General features: G+C 51.3%; 2 protein-coding genes across 2 annotated transcripts; both read right to left on the bottom strand.

Moving 5' to 3' along the window:
• Window positions 1-5379: 5379 nt before the first annotated feature.
• LOC119406786 (uncharacterized protein K02A2.6-like) lies at window positions 5380-6849 on the bottom strand. The gene has a single exon (XM_037673520.1). The coding sequence runs from the start codon at window positions 6847-6849 to the stop codon at window positions 5380-5382; it is 1470 nt and encodes a 489-aa protein (XP_037529448.1).
• A 3880-nt stretch (window positions 6850-10729) lies between these two features.
• LOC119372534 (uncharacterized) lies at window positions 10730-16303 on the bottom strand. The gene is made up of 2 exons (XM_037643015.2): window positions 16187-16303; window positions 10730-13219 (listed from the first exon to the last, which is right to left on the bottom strand). The coding sequence occupies exon 2, from the start codon at window positions 12898-12900 to the stop codon at window positions 11437-11439; it is 1464 nt and encodes a 487-aa protein (XP_037498943.1). The 5' UTR covers window positions 12901-13219; window positions 16187-16303; the 3' UTR covers window positions 10730-11436.
• Window positions 16304-22484: the final 6181 nt, after the last annotated feature.

The following is a 22484-nucleotide window of genomic DNA, read 5'->3' on the forward strand; positions in this document are numbered from 1 at the left end:
TTTAATATGCACGATGTGTTTAGGGGAGATGTTATGAACCAGTAGATATTCCAGAAATATTTCCAATACCTATGAACGTTTCTTGTGTACTAAATATCTTGGCCACGTGAAGGTCGAAAGCAAGAACCACAAAGCCAAAGCAGTTGAGCACTTTTCTGCGATGCCCTCAATGCTGCGATGCGCAAGATGTCAGAAAACTTCACGTTTCTGTACCGGCATTCGATAGTGTATCGCCTGAGCAGAACCATTTACACTACCACGCTATACCAGTCATCTCTTGTCAAATCCATCATGTAGGAATTAGTCTACTCATGACACTTGCGACAATCTTATATAGATTTAGTAGCACTTTAATGAACTCAAAGTTGCGGGCAAAACACGCTGCGTGGTGGTATAGGGAATCCAAACTCCAGTTTATGGCGCGACGACAGCGCCGCGCTGCGGCTCTGGAGAGAAGGTCTGGCGCAACTGAGGGTAGGCGCAGCCGACTCAGTCTGTTTATCGGCAGTGGGAACACGCGCGCGCGCGCGCGTTTCTCAGTCGGTGCGGGGAACTGGGACGCCGTGCCGACAGCTTGGCACGCTGAACAAAGAGGCTTGCCGTGCGAAGCTGCATTTCCACGTTGGCAGAAGTGACCCTGCGGAAGTGCAAGCGAGGTCCGAAGAAGTGATGTGTCGTGGCCTGCCACAACTGTGTAGAGAACACCAAGGAACACGATTCACGTGTGAAACTGCATCGGTACCCGGGCATGTCGCACGAGAAATGAAGGCGACAAGCGTGGATCACCGCAGTAAGGAGAATCTAGTATGTTCTAGCAGTCAGCGCTGTCTCTCCTGTTTTGACTGTCTCACTTCATCGCTTTCGTTCGTTTCCACTACCTGAATCAGTATGTAACGCGGCGCATTCATGCTGCGGCTACAGAAATTATTACTCGCTCTCTTCTCGCATCGTGAAGGTCTAGTTACGGTAGTAGGTGAAACAACTGAGCGAGCAAAGCTTCAATAGCGTCAGACAGGAAAACACGCCCTCTGTCGCCCAAAAGTTCACGGGGAGCACCATGGCGAAGGACAAAGTTGGGTAAGATGAAAAACGCAACTTATCTTGCGATTGCTGTGGGCAGGGCTGCAGTTTCCGCGTGACGTGTGAGGTGGTCTACGCCGACAATTATCCATCTATTTCCAAAAGAAGTCAAGGGAAGCGGTCCGTATAAGTCGATGCCGACGCGATCAAATGGACGCGCCGGACAAGGCAGAGGCTGAAGTCTACCGGCTCGGCGTTCAGGTGGAGCTTTACGGCGTTGACAAGCGGTACAAGCACGTACGTACTTGCACACAAATGTATACATGCCACGCCAGTAGTATCGCTGACGCAGGCGGTTGTAGGTCTTGAGAGCGCCGGCGTGAGGACTTTGCGGGTCGTTGTGGAAAGAACTACAGATTTCCGTGCGCATGTGGTGTGGTATCACTAGCAGCCACCTCCGACCGTCAGACGCGTAGTTCCGCCAATAGAGGTGGTCGTCGCGAATAGTGAAATGCGTGGCTTTACGACGGATAGTTCTTGAGGCTGGATGAGCTAATGGGTCAGTCAGGAAGTCGAGTAGATGGAAAATCCAGGCATTCTTGCGTTGCTCCGACGGCATGTCTGCTAAGTCAATTGGCGTCAAGACAGCTGAAGAAGCTGACGACGAAGCTGTGTAAGCCGGTAGGGGCAAGCGGGATAGCGCATCAGCGTCCCAGTGTTTTCGGCCGGATCGGTACACAACACGAATGTCGTATTCCTCTAGGCAAAGCGCCCAACGACCGAGGCGTCCCGACAGATCTTTCAGCGATGACAACCAACATGGAGCATGCTGGTCCGTCACTACTTCGAAAGGGCGGCAATAAAGGTACGGGCGGAACTTGGCCAAAGCCCAGATAATGGCGAGGCATTCTTTCTCTGTGACGGAGTAATTACACCTGGCTTTCTTGAGGCTTCGGGTCACGTAAGCAACGACGCATTCTTCATATCCTGATTTTCGTTGAGCCAGTACTGCACCAAGACCGACACCGCTGGCGTCGGTATGGGTCTCCGTAGGCGCATTAGGGTCAAAGTGACAAAGTATTGGAGGCGACGTTAATAAGCGCCGTAGCGTCATAAAAGGCTCGTCACACTCTTGTGACCAAGCTGACGGGCCGTTGGAGGCTTTCACTAGATTGGTAAGGGGCGCGATGATAGAAGCGAAGTCGCGCACAAATCGACGAAAATACGAGCACAGCCCAATAACACTTCGAAGCGTCTTCATGGAATTGGGCTTCGGACATTCGGCCACGGCGTGGAGTTTCGCGGTGTCCGGAAGAATTTCGCGGTGTCCGGAAGAGTTTCGCGGTGCCTTCCTTGCAGACGTGACCTAGTATAGTGAGCTGGCGCGAGCTGGCGCGCAGCAACATGGCACTTCTTGATGTTAAGTTGAAGGCCAGCAGAGGTGAGACACGTGAGAATTGCACGAAGGCGAGTGAGGTGAGCCGGAAAATCGCGAGAAAAAACGACGATGTCGTCAAGGTAGCAGAGGCAGGTATTCCACTTGTAGCCGCGAAGGATGTTGTCCATCATCCGTTCAAAGGTAGCTGGGGCGTTGTAGAGTCCGAACGGCATGACTTTAAACTCACACAGCCCGTCAGGTGTGATGAACGCAGTCTTCGATCGGTCAGGGTCGGTCACTGGAACTTGCCAATAAGCCGAGCGTAAATCTAGAGACGAGAAATATTCTGCTCCTTGCAAGCAATCGAGAGCATCGTCGATGCGTGGCAACGGGTATACATCCTTCCGAGTTATTTTATTCAGGCGGCAGTAGTCGACACAGAATCTGATTCATCCATCCTTTTTGCGCACAAGCACAACAGCGGACGACCAGGGGCTCTGGGATGGCTGGATGACACCGCGCTTGAGCATATCGTCGACTTGTTCGTTGATAATACGCCGCTCTTCCGCTGAAACTCGATATGGTCGTTGGCGTAAGGGAGCATTACAACCGGTGTCAATGTGGTGCGTGATGCTCATTGTACGACCCAAAGATGGTTGAGCGCAATCAAAGGAAGAGCGGAACTCTCGAAGAAGGGCGAAGTGTTCGCGTCGATGTGTCGGCGATAGATCAGCGGGAACGGAAGGGTGCAAAAAGTCTGGAGTGGAAGAAGTGGCAACAGGTGGTGTTACTGCATTCAGCTGGAGGTCGAGTTGGTTTGCAGCAAACTCCAGAGAGCGCAGTAAGTCAACGTCTTATATGTTGCCCAAACATTCCCCGCGAAGTAATGTAACTGAGGATGTCAATGAGTTGGCAACCAGCATATTTGTAGTACCCGATTCAACGGTGAGTACGGCAAACGGCAGTCGCAAGCCGCAGCGGCGGAGAAATACCTCGGACGGAATGAACAGAACAGATCCGTCTGGAGCGGCCTTGCAGGTCAGGGCTACGAGGGTGGACGTTTTCGGGGCTATATCTGTGTCCGTAGCAACGACAAGTTTGTAAGCGTCGGGAAGGGGATCCACCGAAAGAGCAGGTTGCAGCGGCGTAAGGGCGACTTCTGCACGGGAGCAGTCAATGAGGGCACGATGACGCGAAAGGAAGTCCCAACCGAGAATAACGTCGTGGGAGCATGATGCTAGCACGAAAAACTCTTGTCGTAGAGTTCACCTTGAATAATGACACGCGCGGTGCACACAGCAGAAGGCTATGTATTGTGTGCTGGCCGTGCGGAGCATTAATCCCGAGAGCGACGTGGTCACCTTTTATAACTTGCAGCATAGATGCTCGCAGATTACGGAAACGGCGGCCCCTGTGTCAATAAGTGCTTGTGCGGCGGTCCCTTCAACATTGACGTCAATAACGTTTGCGGCGAAAAAGATGGAGGTCTTGGGCAGTTCGACCCGCATGCAGCTCTTGCATTCCGGAACTGCAGCGATCAGTTTCCCTCTTCCGTAGTAGGTCGGCGACGCATAGGTGACAGGGAGCGTCGTTGAGGGGATGGTGATCAGTGGTTTGCGTAGGGTCGTTGATCGTCAAGAGTGTACCTTGGTGGCGTCGTTGACGACGACGCAACAGGCCTGTCCACGGCGTCAAGTGGAGAAGGACATTGGCGACAGTAGCGGGCGACGTGTCCAGCGATACCACAGGCGAAGCAGATGGGCCTATTGTCCGACGTTTTCCACGTGTCTGGGCGTCGGTAAAATGGAGTCGAAGGTCTCGCGAAGGTATGCGACGCAGCGTTCACGGTCGTCGGCAAGGGATGGGGTGGCATGGCAGGTCGAGAATATGGCATAGGCTGCTGCGGACGAGCAGCGATGGCGGCGTAGGTAAGCGGCGCAGTGACGCGTCGTTGTTGGAGAATCGGTGAGAGGGCCTCAGCAACTTGGTTTCGAATGGCGTGTTGAAGGTCCGGAGCCAAAGCCTGCGCAGGCCCGTGCGTGAGCGGCAGTAATGATAGCTGGCGCGCTACCTCCTCGCGGATGAAGTCCTTGATCGTGGACAGAAGCGGCAGGCACGGGCAGCTAGCTGCAAGCTTGAGAGCGTGTCGGGCGTCGTGAGGGCTTGACGGGCGATCGCGCGCTGCCTACACTATTCGTCGAAGCTCTGACAGAGTGAGACGAGTGCCGCGATCGTGGTGAGATTTTTCGCGAGCAGCATCTGAAAGGCGCCGTCCGCGATGCCCTTCAAGATGTGCCTGATCTTCTCCTCCTCAGTCATCGCGGAGTTGACGCGGTTACACAGATGCAGGACATCCTCGATGTAGCCCGTGTAGTTCTCGCCTGGTTGCTGCGCACGTTGACGCAAGCGCTGCTCGGCGTGAAGCTTGCGAACCGTAGGCCGCCCAAAGACGTCTGTAACAGAAGTCTTTAAAGCTGGCCAAGTTGGAATTTCAGCCTTGTGGTTGTGGTACCCCAGCTGCGCGATGTCCGCGAGATAAAACGTGACGTAGCCGAGCTTCATTTGGTCGTCCCATTTGTTACTGGCGCCGACTCTTCCGTTCCTCAACAACCAATCTTCCACATCCGATTCACCTGAGGCGGAGAACATGGGTGGATCTCGCTGGGGATACACAGTGCCGCAGGTGACGTGGACGGCCGAAGATCCAGCATGGGGAAGGGTCTCGTTGGCCATGTCGGTGTCACGGACAAGGGGGAGCTTGCGGGAGCGAAGTTCCAGGTTCGTACGGGGAATCCACGTACCTCCACTGTACGATACCGGTAACTGACAGACGCTAGGCGCGTCTACACAAGTGACTCCGAGCCATGATGACCGAACGAATGCCCATTGCTTTATTCCCTTCAACCATATATAGAAAGCATGGCGCGTAGCGCCCTCTACATCTCTCCCCCGAGATATGCACACAACAAAAACACGACACATCACAAGTCAAGTCTTTTCGGAGTCTTAACTCGGCGACCAAATCTGGTGACTCGCACTCCGCATTCATTGGAGACTTGTGGCGTCGCTGTTGCCGTGGCGTCTGTAACGGTGGCTTGGTCTTCGTGCCCCTCGCTGTTTTCCCTCGATGCTGACTCGTTGAGTTGGCTCGTCGTTGGGTCCGAATAGGGCACTAGATGCACCCTATTACGCACAAGCACCGCGGTTGGTGTTTCCACGACGTACGAGTGGGGCTTCGAGGCTGGGCTGAGAACGCACGCCGTTTCCTTGATGTCTCGAACCCACACCGTGTCCCCCGGCTCCAGCGGAGGAAGGACGGTCGCAGCACGACGGCGATCAAAGTCTTTCTTCTGCCGCCTTCTTACCTCCTCGTCTTGGCGCTTGACAACGTCAGGCGCAGGCCACTTCGGTTCCAGGCAATCCGCTGGCTTGAGAAGCCTGGTTCGCAGGCTGCGACCCATCAGTAGCTGCGCTGGGCTAAACCCTGTGACGCCTGCAGTGTCTCTGTAAGACAGAAGTGCCAGAAAAGGATCATCTGCTTTCTCGAACATTTCTTTGACCGTGCGCACCATCCTTTCTACTTCCCCGTTAGACTGCGGGTAGTTTGGACTCGAGGTGATGTGTTGGAAGCCATAGTGCTTCGCGAAAGCTGCAAATGCGTGTGAAGCGAACTGCGGTCCATTGTCGCTTCGTACAACTTCGGGGATGCCAAAACGAGAGAAAATGCTTTTGACAGCATTGATAACCGCCTCAGAGTTCGTGCTTCGCATGTAGATGACTTCAGGGTAGCGAGAACGATAATCAACTACTAGTAGGTAGTTGTGTCCCCTGTGACTAAATAAGTCCATTCCTACTTCTTGCCATGGTTGCAATGGAGTTTTCGTTACAACCAATGGCTCACTTCGTTGCGCTCGTGTGGCTGCGCACTGCCTGCAGCGACTGACTCTGTCCCGTATTTGCTGCGAAAGTCCGTACCACCACACGGAATCCTGTGCTCTCAGCCGGCATCGGTTAATTCCCTGGTGGCCTTCATGGATAAGTTCGAGCGTATCCTTTTGCAGCGAAGTCGGGATGACAAATCGATTGCCTTTTAGCAGGATGCCGCTGCACAAAGAGAGATCACCTCGATGGTTCCAGTATTTCTTCATGTGCTCCGGAAGCCTGTCTCGACGAGGCCAGCCCTGGGTGCAGTACTTGACGAGCTGGTTGCATTCACCATCCTGTTCTTGGTGCCTGCGGACATCATCTGCAGTAACCAGCTTCGTGTCAGTGATCGCTGCAACTTGGAATTCCACGAACTCTTCTACCACATCCACTAGGCTGATCGACGGCTTCTCGTCTGGAGCCCTTGAAAGAGTATCCGCAGTGGCTAGCTGTTTGCCCGGAACGTAGACCACGTTGAATTGGTATCGCATAAGTTTGATACGGAACCGTTGAATACGTGGAGGCATCGTGTCCAAGTCAGCGTTTCCAAGCAGTGTCACCAGTGGCTGGTGGTCGGTTTCCACCGTGAACTGTAGGCCTCACACGTACTGGTCAAAGCGGTGCACTGCCCATGCTACTGCCAACGCTTCTTTTTCTGTTTGGCTGTGGCGTTGTTCTGCATCGGTTAACGACCGTGATGCAAACTCTACCGCGCGTCGCTCCCCCGATGGTTGTTCTTGCAGAAGAACAGTTCCCAATCCAAATGAGCTCGCGTCGCATGAGACAATAGTATTATGACCGGGATGATACTTCGCGACGCATAGGTCCGATGTGAGCATCTCCTTGACCCGATTAAAAGCGGTCTCTTAAAGCGGTCCCCATTGCCATGCATTTTGCTCGCCCAGCAAGGCGCGAATAGGGGCGGTTGCCTGCGAAAGGTTGGGCAGGAAGCGACCAATATGATTAACCATGCCGAGGAAGCGTCTAACACCAGCAACGTCCTTGGGTGGCTCCAAGTTGCGTAGGGCTTCGAGTTTTCTGGGACTCGGCGAGATACCGTTGGCATCGATGATTACACCCAGAAACTCTACTTTGTCTTGACCGAAGCAGCATTTCGACTTGTTGAGTTGTTCAAGAACCTCCACAAGTCGCTTGTCGTGCTCTTCTCGGTCTTTTCCAAAAACCAGGATGTCGTCGATCATGTTGACGACGTTGGGTTGTCCTTCGAGAATGCGAGCCATTTCTCGCTGAAAGTACTCCGGTGCCGAGGTCAGGCCGAAAGGTAGACGACAGTAGCAGTAGCGTCCGAATGGCGCGATGAATGTGGTGTACTCTTGGCATTCTTGGGACAATCTCACTTGGTGAAATCCTGCTGTCGCGTCGAGTTTGGAGAACACCTTTGCGTCGCCCAGTTGCCCGAGAACCCATTCGACCGTTGGAAGCACGTGCCTTTCACAGAGAACTTCCTTGTTGAGCTTTGTCAAGTCCACACATATTCGGATGCCGCCTGGTGCCTTCGGTACTGCTACCAGACCTGCAGACCACAGCGTCGGCTTCGTAGTACGCCTGATGACCCCTTGTTTTTCCATCTGGTCCAGCTCTTGCTTCACCTGGTCGTACAGAGGAATGGGAATTCTTCGAGGTACACTGAGCGCAAATGGCTTGGCATTTGGCTTGAGCCTGATAGTGTACTCCTCCCCTACGGTACCAAGTCCATCGAAGATATCCTGACTAGGGGTGGCGTCGCTTGATGAGCTGGCTGGCTTTTCCGGTCGCTGTGCGGCGTCGACGAATTTCACAACTCCCAATGCGAGTAAAGCAGGGTAGCCTAGCATAGGCGTAGACTGCGAAGGCATGACATACACTGGCTGTACGCAGGTGCGGCTCTTCCACTCCAACGTAGCTCTGAATTGGCCAGACACATTTAAAGGATAATTTCCAGGACCTGTTAGATGACCCTCCGGTTTTTCGAGTTGAGACGGTACTCCCGGAAAAGTGCTTGGAACGACGGTAAATTCCGCTCCTGAGTCGACTTTGAACTTGAGCGGGACGCCGTTCACGTGAACCCAAACGAACTTGGCGTTTGCTTCACGACTGGTCTTGACAGCATGCATCTCGGTGGCATGTGACTGTCGGCTGTGCGAACGCTGCTTGGCTAAGCAAACTGCTTCAAAGTGCCCTTTCTTTTTGCAAAAATTACAAACTGCTTTCTTGGCAGGACAAAATTCCCGCTGATGCACTTCACGTCCACAGAAGTGACACAATCCGTGCGTCGCATCAGAAAAAGGGGTTTCTCTTGATGCTGACGTTCGCTTATGGGATTGCCTTTTCGCTGGCTTGTGCTTCGCTGCATCAACGGCGACTGGTCCAGATAACTGGTTTGCGCGTTCACATTTTTCTCTTTCGGCATCTTCGTGCAGCCGTGCATGCAGGAGCGCTTTGTCCAGCGTCAAGTCAGAGGTGCGGCAGAGTTGTTCAGATAATCTGCTGTCCAACAAGCCGACGATAAATCGGTCTCGAACGAGTCTATCCTCTACGGACGCTGAGCCATAGTTGCATCTTTTGACGATGTTTCGCAACGCAGAATAAAAAGCATCGACGCTTTCGTCTGTTTGCTGCGTCCGCTTGTGAAAACGATAACTCTCGTGAACTTCGTTTAGCGGGTGAACAAAATACGAGGTGAACTTGCTTTTTACAACGCTGTACGACAGAGCTTCTTCGGCCGTCAAGTTTAAAGACGCTAGCACGCGTCGAGCTTGAACACCCATGCATGGGCCTAGCAGACGACGCGCGTGCGTCTCGACCAAATTGCCGCGAACGACACATGCCTTTGAAATGGGCTGGGTGCCCAGAACGACAACGTTTCATGATTCCCGTTTACAAGTTTTCAATATACTTTAAACAGCGCGAATACAGCCGAAAACTGAACCATAGAGCAGCTTCGAATGCAGCCACGGCATTCGTTTCTGCGAGAGATCACGCGACGGCGGGTCTACTACGCTGGTGGCGCCTAGCGGCTAAAAGCCGCACTAACCCGACGGCTGGTTCCCATTGCGCTCCTCTCCTTCACCCAGGCACAGAAAAATGGAGGAGGCGCTGACTCTAGTTACGCTGTTTGCTTAAAGATGCATGCGCACTACCAGACTTACCTGTGCGATGATGTGTTCAGAAAGCCTGCGTGATGCTGATCGTCGTAACGCTGATCTCGTTGCTTCTCGCCGATATTAGAATCTACCGTATCCTGGCGTGGACGCATGCGCGATATTAAAATTTGAAAGAATGTACTATGCTCTAAAGCGTTGTGCTTCTGGGCATAAGTGCGTAGTAATAATAGTAATGATTTTCGGGAAACCCCGATATGACTACATTCCGGGTACATTCCGGAAACATTCTCGTATCTTCGTATTGGCCTTTCATCACGAGACCTCACTGGAAGGCGACGTAGGTACAAATTTTGTTTTTCGAAGAGGCGTTCGATCAAAGGTTGTGCAATTTTTCGCTGCATGGGCGTTACAGAGCAGAAAAGCACGGAAGCACAGAAAAACACAACCAGAACAGGTGGGCGCGAACCAAAAAATGTTAATCTTTCGTAAGACACGACCTGGGGCTGCCTCAAGAAAGAAGGAATGAGCGCGAGGAAAGTGAACAAAAAAATAGTATGATAACTCAAACTAGAGTAGAGTACAGAAAAACAGCAAAAAAGAGAAATAGTTGAGGCCTACAGCATGGCATCAGGAGAATGAGGCGCATGCGTAAACACTCCAACTTTGTGGCAAAGCAAAGTAGAAATGGAATTCTTAAGCGACACGTTCCGGCCCTTGCAAAAACGGGCGAGCTGAGGAACGCTGCGAAACATTACTACACGCATAATTCTTGACAGCAGTTCCTCTACTCTAGTTTGAGTTATCATACTATTTTTTTTTCACTTTCACTCCTTCCCTCGTTCTCTTTCCTTTCTTGAAGCAGCCCCAGATGGCGTTTCACGAAAGATTAGCAGTAAGTTTGCGCCCACCTGTTCTAGTTGTGTTTTTCTGTGCCTCCGTGCGTGTCTGCTATACAACGCCCATGCAGCGCAAAATTCCACAAGCTTTGATGAACTTGAGGCGTTCGCGATGAACTTGAGGCGTTCGCGATGGATGCGACTGCGCGTTGGACTTGTCTTCATCGACTATTTCTTTCAACGGCGCGCTACCTTCGTTTCTTCGCTTCCGCTAGACGACTGCCTGCCGAAAAGACGCAATAAATAACTGTTTTCACAGGTGTCTTCTGTTCCCATTGTTCTGAGAGCGCTTGAGACATCACATAAAATAAGAACACGTACAGAAACGACCTTTTTATTATAAAGGTGACACCATTATCAATAAAATTTTAGTACAGGTTTTACATTTGGATATATTAGCTGTCACAATTGTAAAGGGCAAAGGAAGTATACGCAAAATATATAACAATGCACACGACACAGTTTTGTGGAGATCTAGCCTGTAAAGCCCGTCACATACTTCATTCTTAGGCTGTCTTGAAGGCTTCGAAAATAAAGATTTATGGAGCAGGTGTGGAGCTAAGGTACGTTCAATATAGTGCTGTGGACGATAGGCTATGCATTTCTTAATGACACTTTTGCCCTGATTGCAGTACTCGAGAGCTTGAACAACTAATAATTAAGAATACAATATATGCATCGACTTGCTGCAAGTGAAGGTTGATGCAAGGAATATGGTCCGTTGCTTTGTGGTATACATGCACGTTCTCGAAATCTGGTACAAATTGCGGGTGACGTACATACATAGGACATCGCACCAAGACTCCACCCGGGGCGTCTCAATGTGAAGCTTGATACCTAGCTAACTGCAAGTATTCAGTTCTTGAACGCGAACTCGATCATCCACTCGCGCGTCCCACATCCGGTATTAGTGCAACATCCTCTTTGCAACATACACAGCGACACAAGTGTTGTAACCTATACATTTCACATATTACGCTCGAGCAACACTGCTGCACGTGCAGTTAGCATAACACTCTCCTATTCCGCAAAAGCGAGCGAAACAGAGGTAGGCCCAGATAGGACAATACGGTCGGTGTACCCAAGTACACCGCTTGCTTCTCGATCATTATACTCAAGCCGATATGCGCGCTAGAGCTGACTGAATTGCTTCAGTCGCCGCCTCTTCTGTCTTGCCCGTTAGCTGTTGCACCTTCTCCACGAGGCCAGCGCTTGAGCGCAGTTTCTTCAGAGCGTCCACGCCTTTCTCGTCGTTGACGGCAGCACGCAAAATCACGAAATGCGCAGCCTTTTTCAAGAGACGAGCGTTCCTATCTAAAATCTCCTCCATCTCGAAGGTTCCCTCGGAGTCGTCGGCGTAGAAAGGAATCCTGATAGCGTTGACGGTGTAGTTGACCCTCATACCCTGGAGGACTGTTTCCAGCTCTTTTGGCGAGATTACCCAGTCGTTGCAGACGCGCACGACGTTGAGCGTGTTGTTCGTGGCGAGCAACCCCGACAGGGACGTCGCCAGTTCGGGCGTCATCGCTTGCGCGTACATTGTGAACTGTGAAATGGAGTGGTTTTCCTTTAAGGCATCGAGAATGCCTATGAGCTGGCGTTCGTTGCTTTTTTCGACGAAGTGGAAGTCCCAGATTTCGCGGAGCGTCGTTGTACGCTTCACTAAGGAAGCGATGCCGTTCGCGAGAGCTTCGAACGTGTGTTGCTGGGGAAGAAGGGAGAGCTCTCGAAGTGTCTTGTCTGCGGCCACGGCGTCGAAAAACTTCCCAAGAACACCCTCGTCGACCGAAGAGGTCACGGTTGCGGACAACCTGGGACTGTGCGCTTGTCTGCGGATGAGCGCGGTGAGCTCCGGGAGAAGCTCCTCGGGCCACACGATCTGAAGCCTTTTGAATACATTAGAGTAGCGTTCCTGCTCCAGCAATGACAAGACTTTATCACTGTCGACGGGACACACTTCCCTGATGTCCACGACTTCCAGCGTCGTGTTAGTTGCAAGCATCCTGGCGAAGGCGATTAAGGTGTCCGAAGACAACTTCATGTCGTCTAAACTGAACTTCTTGAGGGTCTCGTTTCTAGCAAGGGCTTCGATGAGAACTGCGACGCCTTCGTCGCCGCCGCAGGAGTTGTAGAGGCTTAGTTCGGTCAAGTATTTGCCCTGTCGGATGTAGCTGGCAACCTCCTTCGCGTATCCGGCGCCCGTGTTTTGGCAGCACAAGATCAACGAATGCAGTGTTCTAATCACCCCGGTGAGATTTGTGTCCAAGTCATTCCCTTTGCAGTCGATACTAAAGGAGAGTTCGTTCAGCAGAGGGCATTCCTCCAGGCCGTCGAAAGCGACTTTGAGCGCGCTTATTGAGATACGGCATAGATTAAGCGATGTCACGGGCGGTCCTGTGCTCAACACTCGCCGGAGCAGAGCAGCATTTGCTTCCGAAAGCTGATCGTACATGAGCTCTAAACAGTCCTCCGTGTCCTCCGGATCGTCCTCGCTTCGTTGAGTTACTTGACCTAGCCGGTAGAACGACTCAAGTTCAGCACGCTGGGGGCCAAAATACACAGTTGGTGCTTCAGCCATGTTGACGTCACAATAGCTTGTTTTGTTTTTTCATACTTCGGCAGGGCGAAGTGTGCCGCGTAAGTGCTAATTGCACAGCGGGTGAAGTGAACTTTGTCTCTGGCGTCACTGCTTTGATCAGCCAAAAATTATCGCGCTGCAGTGTTGTCGTCGATGTATATCTGTCCGTGAGTGTAGGCTGCGTGATCTTGTTAACAGGGACCGATCCACGGAAACCAGTGTGTCCGTCAACAACCGATGGAATCCTTGTGGCAGGCTTCGCAAGAGAGAACGCGCGCTTTGACAGCGTCAATTTGATGTTTCGATGGCTTGAAGGAACCTAGTTGTGGAAAAGGAAAGCGGGAAATGAATCGGTATTAGTTTTTTTTTTTTAAATAATAACACTTACTGTAGCCAAAAGTTGTAAGAACAAGCTACGCAAACAGGATACCTTCATGTGTGGTACTGTTGCACTCTTAAGAAAAATCTTAATGTTACGTTATTTCTATAAACGCGCACAGCTGTATGTTAGCACACCACTCGCACATTACATGATCCGATGTCTTAGTGAACGTATAAAGCGGCAGCCATGGTATATAAAACAAATTAAATGTAGCAAACCCTGCCGTTGTGCACAACAAATCCGATTGTAACGGTACTGTAGCTACACAGAAGAGAGAACTAGGCGCATAACGTGGAAGAGACCACTGGAAACAGCCCGCGTGGAGCCACGTCGACCAGAAAGGGGTCAGGCGAGAGAACCACCTATTCAACGCTCATTACTGCATGCTTAGATGCATTAACACTGTCAGGGAGGGGCTACTGGAAAAGAGTGCCGGCGAATACCTTTGCAACTTCCGGTGTTCTTGTCGCTTCCTGCTTTCCAGCGTTGCACGTGCTCATTTACTGTACATGATATACCTCAATAGGCAAAGTGCTATAGTGTGTTTGAAGAGCAATCTGGAGATGATAAGTATAAAGGGGTCAATACGACCAACTTATAAGCAAAAGAACATGAAGACGAGGAAGATGGACAAGAATATTTATATAAGAGGCAAGAAAACCATTCAGGGAAGACTTCAGTGAAGGGTCAAGAAATGCCAAAATGCTTCCGGCGCGATTTTTGATAGGCAGGACCTAATGACCTCGGCTGCTACTTTGGCACGTCATAATGCCAGCGCCAGGCACGTCACCACGTCCAGACCAGGTCCATAATGCCAGGAGTAAAGCCCTGGCTCCATTAAAGAGAGACATTACAAAAACGTCCAGCTATGAAAATCAATAACCATACCTCAATTAAAAACAAGGCTTTGTCACTTTTCTCTAACGGAAGGCATAAAGGTTTACATCTTGTAAATCAGCGCCGCCCAAGCGAATGAAAGATAAATAACTACAACTAACGAGCAGTAGATGCGCGATTATTAATATCGAATCACATGAGGGCGCTTCTCATGCATTGATAAACGTCGATGGAATATACATGTGGTAACAGAAATGTCATTCGTTTTCTTTTGTTTGCCTTAGTTGGACACGTGAACCCTTTAAATTAAATAAAACGGTGGTTTACTTCATGCAAATGATTATCGTGGCCGCCATGTGGGAACATAGTCACAAAGTACGCGAGCAGCATGCCTTATTAAAAACACAGACAACTGTAGCAAGGCTTCAGCAAACCTTTTGACGAGACTTTACGTTGCTAAACAAAATTGGCCACATGCTTGACTTATCCTACGTCGCTAAGTATGAGGATTGGACGGTAAGCATTTGGATAGGCCTTTTGACGGACACGTGCGTATAGCCAATATTTTCTTTCTGCTATCATTTTTGCTAATTGTTCTGCCATGTCTAGCTCAACATGGAGCTCCGAATGGGCTTGGCTTCGCTGTTCTTTCAAAAACATGCCTGATGAATGGCGACTCCTCGAGTTCGTCACCGCTGCATTGTTTGTAACCACCAAATGCTGCCTATCCAAGCACAACAAAATACTAACGGCTCGTTCAACTCAACATCACATGTCGCTAGCAGCACGACGGTTATTTCTAAGACGAAAAAAAAACACATTCACCCGAGAGACCTAGCACTATAAAGTGCTCGTTCACACCTGCGACTAGCACTGGTCGCGCGACGAAGTTAGTCTCAAAGCGCTGGTCGCAAATGGTCGCAGAGTGACTGCTTTTGCTCAGTCGCTCGCTGCTCGATTTTTCTGTCACGTGACTGTAGTCGCAAGCTCCTGAACCAATAACATGCGGTGGAAGTCGCAGGTGCGAGTCAGCCCTATGACAGTAACACTGCATGAAACAGATATACAGAAGCTTAAAGTGTTAATCATGTACCGTGTGCTTACGGCAGTAATAAGAACGCGTATGCTTACGGCAGTTCTAACTGAATCGAGAATGAAGCTCGGAGTAAAGCGCGCACAAAGAAACACGAACACACCTCAATCGGTGGGCGCAATCACAGCAAACGCGTCTCGTTAACTCCCGCTCTAATGAGTCAATGCGAGAGCACTAACATTAAGGTCACGTGTGGTTAGCAGTGACGGCGACCAGAGATCACAGCTCGCTCATTATGCTTTAGAACCTGCGCAGCCCATAAAGGTGGACGTCGTTCCGCCGTGGAAGGGGAGAATGGAATTGAACGATAGAAGAGAGCGGAGGGCCATCTCATCGGGATGAGCATGCACGGTGAACGCAGCGTTGTCAAGTGTTATTCCGCTAGTTCGTAATTCCGCAAACTCGATCGTAAGACAAATCTATATTAGTCATTCCACTAAAATAAAAGGTCTTAAAACTATAGCGGTATTTAAGTTGTACTTGTTTCGCGATAATAGAATAAAATGCAAGCCTAGCTCGTTAGGGGATGTATTATGAACGGCCACCGTCCACGTTTCGGACCAAATATCGCCTAATTGTGTAAACCTAACGTGAAAATTTAGGCGAGTTGGTAGCGCATGACGAACCAAGACACAACTACTGAGACGAGGACAAAAGGAAGAAGGTCGAACAAGGTGGCTGTTCGTCCTTCGTGTCTTTGTCTCAGTGGTGGCGCCGTGGTTCTTCAACATGGCATCGAATGTCGACGCCTACAACAATCACTCCCTCTCTGCACCTCGCCCGCTTGAGAAGCGTGTAGGCGTCTCGTCCTACGCGACATTCAAGCAACGCTTCGCACCACAATAACTACCCAGAATATATGCTGCGGCCCTTATTTCTCCACTCCCGTGCTCAGATATGAATTTTTCGTCCTTTTCAGGACGTTCCAAACGACCAAAAGTGCATTCGGAATGGGTGCTAACGGCAACACTCACCCACTTCGTGTCCCAGCCTCGCGGTCTTCTTGGTCTCCGGTGCAGCGAAGCTTCGGTAGGTGCCATGCATAGGACAGGAAGCCAAACGTGGTAATGCACGACTGATGTATAGGTTTGCAGCAGCCGTCGAGATACGTCACCACTTGCACATTGATGACGTTGAGGATGCGTGCCCTAGCTACCGACATACATACGTTCGAGACGTTTCTGCTTCTGGGCATGCGCAGGAATAGCTCGACGGCAATCGAGCGTTTCAACCGGGCAAAAGAAAGAGGAGCGCAGCAAGACACGCTCCGTGATAAGGGGAGGCACCTCAGTTACAATCACACACAGTTGATTCCAGTGACTGCCGCGCTGAAGGCTTGCAATACACATAGCTTAGGCAAAGTAAACTGATGTAACCCGACGAGACGTGCGAGCACAGATGATCAGCAGACTGGACAGAGCGTACGCTATGTTGAGCGAGAGAGCCTCATTCCCGCCCTTCATGATGCGCACAAGCCTATCTTAGAACTGAAATCTGAGCGAGTTTGTTTTTTCTTAAGTTAGCGCTTGTCTCGAGTCTCAGTTCCTCGCTTGTGTCCTCGTTTTCTGCGCTACCTGCTCAAGTATGCAGCCTATCTATCTATCTATCTATCTATCTATCTATCTATCTATCTATCTATCTATCTATCTATCTATCTATCTATCTATCTATCTATCTATCTATCTATCTATCTATCTATATAATGTTACAAGAAAACGTATATTTACAAATATATACAAGCAGAAATAGACGCTGAGACAATGGCGGACCGGAGCCTGTCCTTTTAGCACTTCGTCGTTGTCCCCATTTCAGAGTGGGTCCCACTACCACCTTGAGCCACTGGCCCACTGCTACCTTGTGACACTACCCCGCGGCGTAAAAGCGCCGACCCGGCGCTGGTCACGGAAGGAGTGAGGTGGACGGCACATATGGTTTCAGTCTTGCGACGTGCACAACAGTGGATGGCGTTGGCGTTGACTGCACTGAATCGGCGACTCGCTGTATTTCATACTATGTGAGGTCAGTGACCTTCCGCAGGACTTTGTACGGTCCGTCATAGCGAAATAACAACTTTTCTGAGAGACCGATGCGACGACATGGGGTCCACAATAGGACAAGTGAACCGGGTTCATAAGAGACATCTCTGTGTCGGCGATCATACAGGTCTTTTTGAGAGGCCTGAGATGCTGTGAGGCGCTCTCGGGCAATCTGTCGTGCTGTGTCGGCTCGGGCAATGGCATCGAGAACGTATGTGACAGGCGAGTTCGAGCCAGTGGGAAGCAGCGTGTCAAGAGGGAGGGATGGCTCACGTCCATACAGAAGATAAAACGGGGAATAACCTGTGGTGTCATGCCTGGAGGAGTTGTAAGCGAATGTGACGTAGGGTAACGTTGCGTCCCAGTCGCGGTGGTCGGCAGAAGCGTACATCGACAACATGTCGGTGAGAGTGCGGTTCAGGCGCTCCGTAAGCCCATTAGTTTGCGGGTGGTATGCCGTTGTGAATTTGTGGTTCGTAGAACAGGAACGAACAATGTCCTGGATGACGCGGGACAAGAAGTATCGGCCTTGGTCGGTGAGAAGCTGGCGAGGAGCACCGTGATGCAAGATGATGTCATGCAGTAGAAAGTCGGCGACATCAGTTGCGCAGCTGGTGGGAAGAGCGCGGGTAATGGCGTAACGTGTGGCGTAGTCAGTCGCTACGGCGACCCACTTGTTCCCGGATGCAGAAGTAGGGAATGGTCCGAGGAGGTCGAGCCCGACGCGGTAGAATGGTTCGGCGGGGATGTCAATAGGCTGGAGGTGTCCGGCTGGAAACATTGTTGGTCGTTTTCGACGTTGACAGAGGTCGCAGCTGCTGACGTACTTTTGCACGGAGCGATAAAGGCCCGGCCAGAAGAAACGGCGCCGGACGCGATCGTAAGTGCGTGTAACTCCAAGGTGACCGGCGGTAGGTTCATCATGGAGCTGGCGAAGAACATCTGCCCGCAAATGGGAAGGCACGACGAGAAGGCGTTCAGGGCCGTGGGGGCGCATATTGTGGCGGTATAGAACACCGTCGTGAAGGCAGTACAAGTGTAGAGAACTGCTTGGAGTTCCGGAACTCAGACTGTCAATGATGGGACGTAAAACCGAGTCGCGGCGTTGCTCACAACCTATATCGAGGAAGTCTGATATTGAGAATACCCCAGACTCAGCGGGTCCCTCTGCGGTGTCGGGTGGATCCACTGGGTACCGTGACAGACAATCGGCGTCCTGATGGAGTTGGCCGGATTTGTAAACCACCGAGAAGGTGTATTCTTGAAGGCGGAGAGACCAACGACCGAGGCGGCCCGTGGGATCTTTGAGCGAAGAGAGCCAGCACAGGGCGTGATGGTCAGTTACAACAGTAAAGCTGCGGCCGTACAGGTATGGGCGAAACTTAGCAACTGCCCAAACTAGAGCAAGACACTCTCTTTCGGTGATTGAATAGTTCTTCTCCGCCGTGGACAACAGTCGGCTGGCGTAGGCGATGACGCAGTCTCGTCCGTGTTGACGCTGAGCGAGAACAGCACCAATCCCATGGCCACTCGCGTCGGTGCGAACCTCTGTCGGGGCGGTGGGATCAAAGTGGGCTAATACTGGAGAAGTTGTGAGGGCTGTAACGAGCGCCGAAAACGCAGCAGCTTGAGGCGAACCCCAAGTAAAGTTGACGTCTTTCTTGAGTAGTTCTGTGAGAGGACGCGCAATATCGGCAAAATTCCGGATGAAGCGGCGGAAATAGGAACACAACCCGAGAAAGCTGCGGACATCTTTAGCCGAGCAAGGTACGGGAAATTGTGTCACTGCGCGAATTTTGTCGGGATCAGGCTGGACGCCAGCTGCGTTAACGAGGTGACCCCGTACAGTTATTTCACGACGGCCAAAACGGCATTTGGAGGAGTTCAACTGTAGACCGGCTTTGCGGAATACCTCGAGAACAGTGGAGAGCCGCTCAAGATGGCTTGCAAATGTTGGTGAAAAAACGATGACATCGTCGAGGTAGCACAAGCATGTTGACCACTTGAAGCCGCGTAGAAGGGAATCCATCATCCGCTCAAAAGTGGCGGGAGCATTGCAAAGGCCAAACGGCATGACCTTAAATTGGTACAGGCCATCTGGGGTTACAAATGCTGTTTTTTCTCGGTCTTGCGGATCAACAGCGATCTGCCAATAACCAGATCGAAGGTCAATGGATGAGAAGAACTTGGCGCCATGAAGGCAGTCGAGTGCGTCATCGATGCGTGGCAAGGGGTAAACGTCCTTCTTAGTGACCTTGTTGAGGTGCCTGTAGTCAACGCAAAATCGCCATGTATTGTCCTTCTTCTTTACAAGCACGACAGGAGATGCCCACGGACTAGCTGATTGTTCGACGACACCTTTGGCGAGCATCTTTTCGACTTCTTTCTGGATGATAGCGCGTTCGGCAGCGGACACACGGTAAGGGCGCCGGTGAATTGGGTTGGCATCGCCGGTGTTAATGTGGTGGGTCACAACCGATGTCTGGCCTAAAGGGCGGTTGTCAAGATCGAAGATATCGGCATAGGATGTCAAGAGAACACGCAGGTCTTGTGGTTCAGTGGGCGGAAGATCGGGCGCTATCATTTTCTCAATGTCAGTGCGTGCAAGGTCGAGTGCAGTGAGCGAGTTGGCATGGTGACTAGGAACACCTGCTGATAACTGAGAGATATGGCAATCTTGCAGTGACGACACGACGCCGAGCGTAATACCTGCAGGCAGCACATGGGTGGTTAGACCGAAGTTCAAGAGAGGTAAACAAGTCTGGTTGCGGCATACTGTGACCACAGTGTGCGGTACGGCAACAGAATACTTCAAGACGACGTCGGTAATCGGTGAAACAACATATTCACCATCGCGCACAGGTGGATCAAGGATAAGCTGGACGTACGTCGCGGCTTGAGGCGGAAGATGCACAAACTCCATGGCACATAGGCGACTGGGAGCGTCATGGTCAACGTAGGCGTCTAGAGGGAGTTCCAGCTGAAGAAGGCCCGTCGAGCAGTCGATAAGGGCGGAGTGCGTCGAAAGAAAGTCGAGACCGAGGATCACGTCATGTGGGCACTGCGCAAGCACGGTGAACAATACGATGGTCGGACGGCCAGCAATACACACGCGAGAGGTGCACATACCAAGAACTGTAGATGTGCTCCCATCGGCAACTATTACTGCACACTGAACAGGAGGCGTGAGCACTTTGCGCAGTTTTTCCCGGAGAGCAGCACTCATCACTGAAATCTGTGCACCAGTGTCTATTAGGGCTGTAACGGTAACGTTATCCACCAAGATTTCTAAAATGTTTCGGCGTGTAGGAATCGTCAACAGAGGATTTGAAGTCCGGGTCGTTGTCGCAGCGTAACCTCCGGGAGCTGCATGGACTAGTTTCCCGAGCTCGAGGGGCCAGGCCGTGTAGGGGACGTTGATCGACGAACAAGCGGCGATAGAGCTCGACGGCCTGACGGGGATCGGCTGAACCTTCTGCTTGGAACGTGGACATCAGTAGCCTGGAGATCGGAACGAGGAGAAAGCCTGCGCGAGTTGCCTTCAAATCGGCGCCATGTCCCGGTGTTCCAGGAAGTCGACGACCACCGATTGCGACAGTGGCGCGCAATGTGTCCTACGCGAGAGCAGTGGAAGCAGATTGGCCGATCATCAGCTGTCCTCCATTCAGCAGGGTTTCGGTAGCGTGAAGGGTACACTGGGTTCTGGTTGACGACGGCAGGAGTGCTCTCGGGAGTGCGAATAGAGCAAACAGGTGCTATGCCGAGATTCGCAATCTCTTGGCGTACGACTGCTTGTATGAGCGATACGGTGGACGCGTTAGCCTGTGGAACGTCAGCAGGAACCATTGCTTCCAGTTCACGACGGACGATGCGGGTGACATTTTCTGACGACGTAGCCTGCGTGAACGTGGGGGGGTCTTGGCAGGTCGATGTGGCTGCAGTATTAGGTAGTCGTACGAAATGGCGGCTGATGCGACGACTCTTGGCCTGCTCAAAACGCTGACATTCCTTGACCACGGCGTCGACGGTGGTGCAATCCTTCACAATCAGTAGATTGAACGCGTCGTCGGCAATCCCCTTCAAGATATGGGAAATCTTGTCAGCCTCCGTCATGTTCCCGTCAGCTTTTCGACAAAGACCCAGTACGTCCTGTATGTAGCAGACGTAAGACTCTGTCGACGTCTGAATGCGGGACTCGAGATCTTTTCTTGCGGCCTGCTGGCGACCAAATGGCCTGCTGAACAACTCGATGAGCTTCGACTTGCAGGTGTCCCAGGTGGTTAATTCCGACTCGTGCGTCTCGTACCAAACGAGTGCGGTATCCCTGAGGTAGAAGACCACGTTGGCGAGCATCAACGTGGGGTCCCACCTGTAATACTCGCTGACGCGCTCGTACAATGCGACCCAGTCCTCCACATTCACCTTGTCTTTGTCAGTGCCCGAAAAGGTTCCTGGGTCTCGAGGAGGCAGGAGAACCACATGGGGCTGCTGCTGCTGCTGCTGCTGCGCCGGCGAACCTCGGTCAGTCATTGCAGGGAAAGGGAGGCGACGACCGCTCCGAAGTTCCGTGTTGGTTTTCCGAGAGGAAACGCAGGCACGCAGGTGTACCCCGCACCTCCACCAATAATGTTACAAGAAAACGTATATTTACAAATATATACAAGCAGAAATAGACGCTGAGACAATGGCGGACCGGAGCCTGTCCTTTCAGCACTCGTCGTTGTCCCCCTTTCAGAGTGGGTCCCACTACCACCTTGAGCCACTGGCCCACTGCTACCTTGTGACACTATCTATCTATCTATCTATCTATCTATCTATCTATCTATCTATCTATCTATCTATCTATCTATCTATCTATCTATCTATCTATCTCAGAGCGCACGACTTCAGCCATCGCCGAACATTGTAGTAATATAGGCAGCTTCGGTTTTAGTGGACCCCAGGTGAGTAGTGGAGCTTGCCCGACTGTGGCACATACCCATTAGGCTATGATGATGATGATGATGATGATGATGATGATGTGCCTCTACATATGGCTCATATCCACACTGGGGGATTGGCCAAGAATTGTTGATATGAAGATTTAAAGTTATAACTAATGAGTTAACACAAAAGACAAGCAAACATAAAAAAGACGAGTGCAATAATTATTTGTACATTCAGCTCAGACTTCTCATCCTAGCTAGAAATTAGAATAATGAAATTAATGTGTTAACGAACGTCTTATTGTTTTTTA

This window comes from Rhipicephalus sanguineus, chromosome 10, assembly GCF_013339695.2.
Source record: "Rhipicephalus sanguineus isolate Rsan-2018 chromosome 10, BIME_Rsan_1.4, whole genome shotgun sequence".
Taxonomy (NCBI): Eukaryota; Metazoa; Arthropoda; class Arachnida; order Ixodida; family Ixodidae; genus Rhipicephalus; species Rhipicephalus sanguineus.